Source organism: Micropterus salmoides, unplaced genomic scaffold (genome assembly GCF_014851395.1).
Source record: "Micropterus salmoides isolate LMB-PRFRI ecotype aquatic unplaced genomic scaffold, ASM1485139v1 Ms_hic_scaffold_16, whole genome shotgun sequence".
Lineage (NCBI taxonomy): Eukaryota > Metazoa > Chordata > Actinopteri > Centrarchiformes > Centrarchidae > Micropterus > Micropterus salmoides.
In genome coordinates, this window is record NW_024040707.1 from 25259739 (window position 1) to 25262618 (window position 2880).

The 2880-nt window shown below is 40.1% G+C and overlaps 1 protein-coding gene across 1 annotated transcript; it reads right to left on the minus strand.

Moving 5' to 3' along the window:
- Window positions 1-1078: 1078 nt before the first annotated feature.
- On the minus strand, window positions 1079-2297 carry LOC119906150 (trace amine-associated receptor 13c-like). The gene is made up of 2 exons (XM_038723693.1): window positions 2125-2297; window positions 1079-1889 (listed from the first exon to the last, which is right to left on the minus strand). Exons 1-2 carry the CDS (start codon window positions 2295-2297, stop codon window positions 1079-1081), a joined length of 984 nt encoding a protein of 327 aa, XP_038579621.1.
- Between the last annotated feature and the right edge of the window lie 583 nt (window positions 2298-2880).

Here is a 2880-nt window from a genome sequence, read left to right on the forward strand (position 1 = left end):
CTCTCTCTCACCCCCAACCGGTCAGGGCAGATGGCCGCCCACTCTGAGCCATGGTTCTGCTCGAGGTTTCTGCCTCTTAAAAGGAAGTTTTTCCTTGCCTCTGTCGCCTAGTGCTTGCTCTTGGTGGGAATTGTTGGGCTTTTGTAAATAACATCATAGAGTACGGTCTAGACCTGCTCTTTCATGAAAAGCGCTGTGAGATAACTGTTGTTGTGATTTGGCGCTATATAAATAAAATTGAATTGGTTTACAGCGAAACTCCAGCAGCTTCGTCAGATCAAAGTGGAGGCCAACAGATGTGATGAGACCCTGTAAAGACAGGCCAGAAACACACTGACAAAGGAGATCTTCAGACGACAACCCTGCGTCACTGTGGAAAAGCCTGCAAGTTCTCACCAACTACAGGAGACCATCCCACTACTCTAAGCGTCATATATCCAAAGTCAAATTTCTAATATGTGCACACATACCTGGCCATAAAGGATTCTGATTCTAATTTGAATTCTGATATTAAATACCAAATGCCATTCTTTTGATTTTCTATTTAGTTTTCATTCTGACCAAATATTCCCTCCATAGTTTGTATACATCTCCCGTATATCAAAAATCATAAATTGTTTTATTTTATATAGTGTTGGCTCTTTTAATTTAACTTTCCATACATAAAAATGAAGAGCATTAATGTTTATTTTAAAATCTTTAACATATTTCTCTTCATTATACAACAGGTTTACCCACATCACTTTCAAAATATATTACAATATATACATTTAATGAGGTGATTATAATTATTATACCTTTTATAACAGACAGAAAGAGACTCTACTGCAACGCTTGTAATCAAAAACTAGAGTACCATCTGTATGAATTACAGTGAAGAAAAATACAACAAAGATAATAAAAATATCATTACATATATGCATACAACATATATATATTAGAAGGATAGATAACAGCGTTTGTGTATTTGTTCAGACTTCCGTCCCTTTTCACTTCAGTGACTCAGCAATAGCACATACAAACACTGCTTTCACAGAAAAGATCATGTGTCTCGTGTCAGTCACTCCACAGTCTCTCTCTACAGTATGTTGGCCTCACAGGAGTGAGGCTGCAGTATCTGAAGTGTAACAATGAGTGTAACAGATTTTCTAAACCAGGGGTATAAAAAGGCGTAGATCAAAGGGTTTAGACAGGAGTTAAAAAATATCAGAAAACCCGAAAGTATATCAGTTGAAGAACCAATCACGAGGTCATAGCCTGAGAGAGACACACAGTAATATGGACAGTAACACATGAGAAACACAGCAACAACAACACCAAGAGTCCTGGCTGCTTTCAGCTCAGATTTCTTAACAGTTACAGTCGCTGATCGCTTCAGTGTGACTGCTGTAATGTGGGAGCGCATGGCACGAGCCTGAGACACAGCCACTGCAAACACTCTCACATACAGAATGATGATGGCACTGATGGGAATGATGAAGCTGAAAATAAGGTCAACAACTCCTATTGTGTTAATCACACATTCTCCATAACAGGAATTATACATTCCTGGTTGTTTTAAGTTATCATATAAAAACATAATGCTGTACAAAACAGAGTAACCCCAACACAGGAAAACACAGATTTGAACTCTCTTTGCAGTGATTTTGGTGGGGTAGTGCAGAGGGTCACAGATAGCCACATAACGGTCGACTGATATGAGCACCATGTTAAACACTGAGGCACCGAGAATGGTGAAGTTTATAAAATAATACAGAACACACAACAGGTCACCCAGGAGCCAGCAGGGCTCTGTTAAGAGGATCTGAAATGGCATCACAATGAGGCCAACGAGAAAGTCTGAGACAGCCAGAGAGAGGAGGAGGAGGTTGGTGGGGGTGTGGAGCTGCCTGAAGGGAGAGAATATCATCACTGTGAATGTTACAAACACCAACATCATTATCACCAATAGAAGTAGTTGTTTTATAAAAGCAATACTGATAGTTGAAATTTTTGTGTATCTGTATAGTAAATGTGGCTGTTGTGAGCACTGTTAATAAACAAAAGTATCATCAAACCATCAGGATGTAATGCTCAGATCTCAATACAACAATTTATTATCACTGCTAAGACATTTAACTCTGCCTGAAGTGGGAGATGGAGATGATGACCAGCAGGTTGAGAGCCGCAGTGAGGAGAGAGATGGAGGACAGCACGATGTAAATGAGCATTGCCTCAGTCTGAGGGCGAATGTGCTTTTTGCAGGAGGTGTTGAGGAGTTGTGGAAAGCAGAGTTCAGCTTCCTCCAGGGTCTGCATCATCAGACAGAGAGGAGGAGAGGAGAAGCTGCTGAACACACAGCTTTCTCAGCAAAATTCAGGCCCGTAAAGCTGATTTATCTCTCTCCTCTTTCCCTCATCTCCCTCCCATCCTGTCTGTCAGTCTCTCTCTTGGACACTGATCTTCCTCCTCCCTCACTCTATGAGTCATACAACAGGTGACACAGACTCATAGGTGTTGCATTTTTTTTGTTTTGGCTGATACATGGACTCTAATGACAACAGCATAGTTGCTCATGCATAGATCATGTAAAAAACAAACCCTTAACAAAGTACACTTTGGATAGGTTTCATGAACCGTGCAGCAGTATTCTTACTACTACTGTTGTTGATCTTATGTGAATAGACAAATCAATTAACACACAAGTGATCTGATATAGCAAGGTGAGATGTAAACATTTAAATTGTTAACACCTTTTTTGATGATGAGATCAAGTGTTGTTAATATGTATATTAAGCAACACATACTCTCAACTCATCAAACATGGACCCTTGGTCAGGACCCCTTGGCGTCACTTTGTAACACCTTGGTACCCTTATAGCATTGTTTTTGGATGTGTGG

What these genes read in the sequence shown, in the direction of transcription:
- LOC119906150 (XM_038723693.1), bottom strand. Translation starts at nt 2,297, where the DNA reads ATGCAGACCCTGGAGGAAGCTGAACTCTGCTTTCCACAACTCCTCAAC. An exon ending in ATCTCCATCTCCCACTTCAG is followed by an intron (nt 1,890 to 2,124) that starts GCAGAGTTAAAT and finishes CTCTCCCTTCAG; the next exon opens with GCAGCTCCACACCCCCACCA.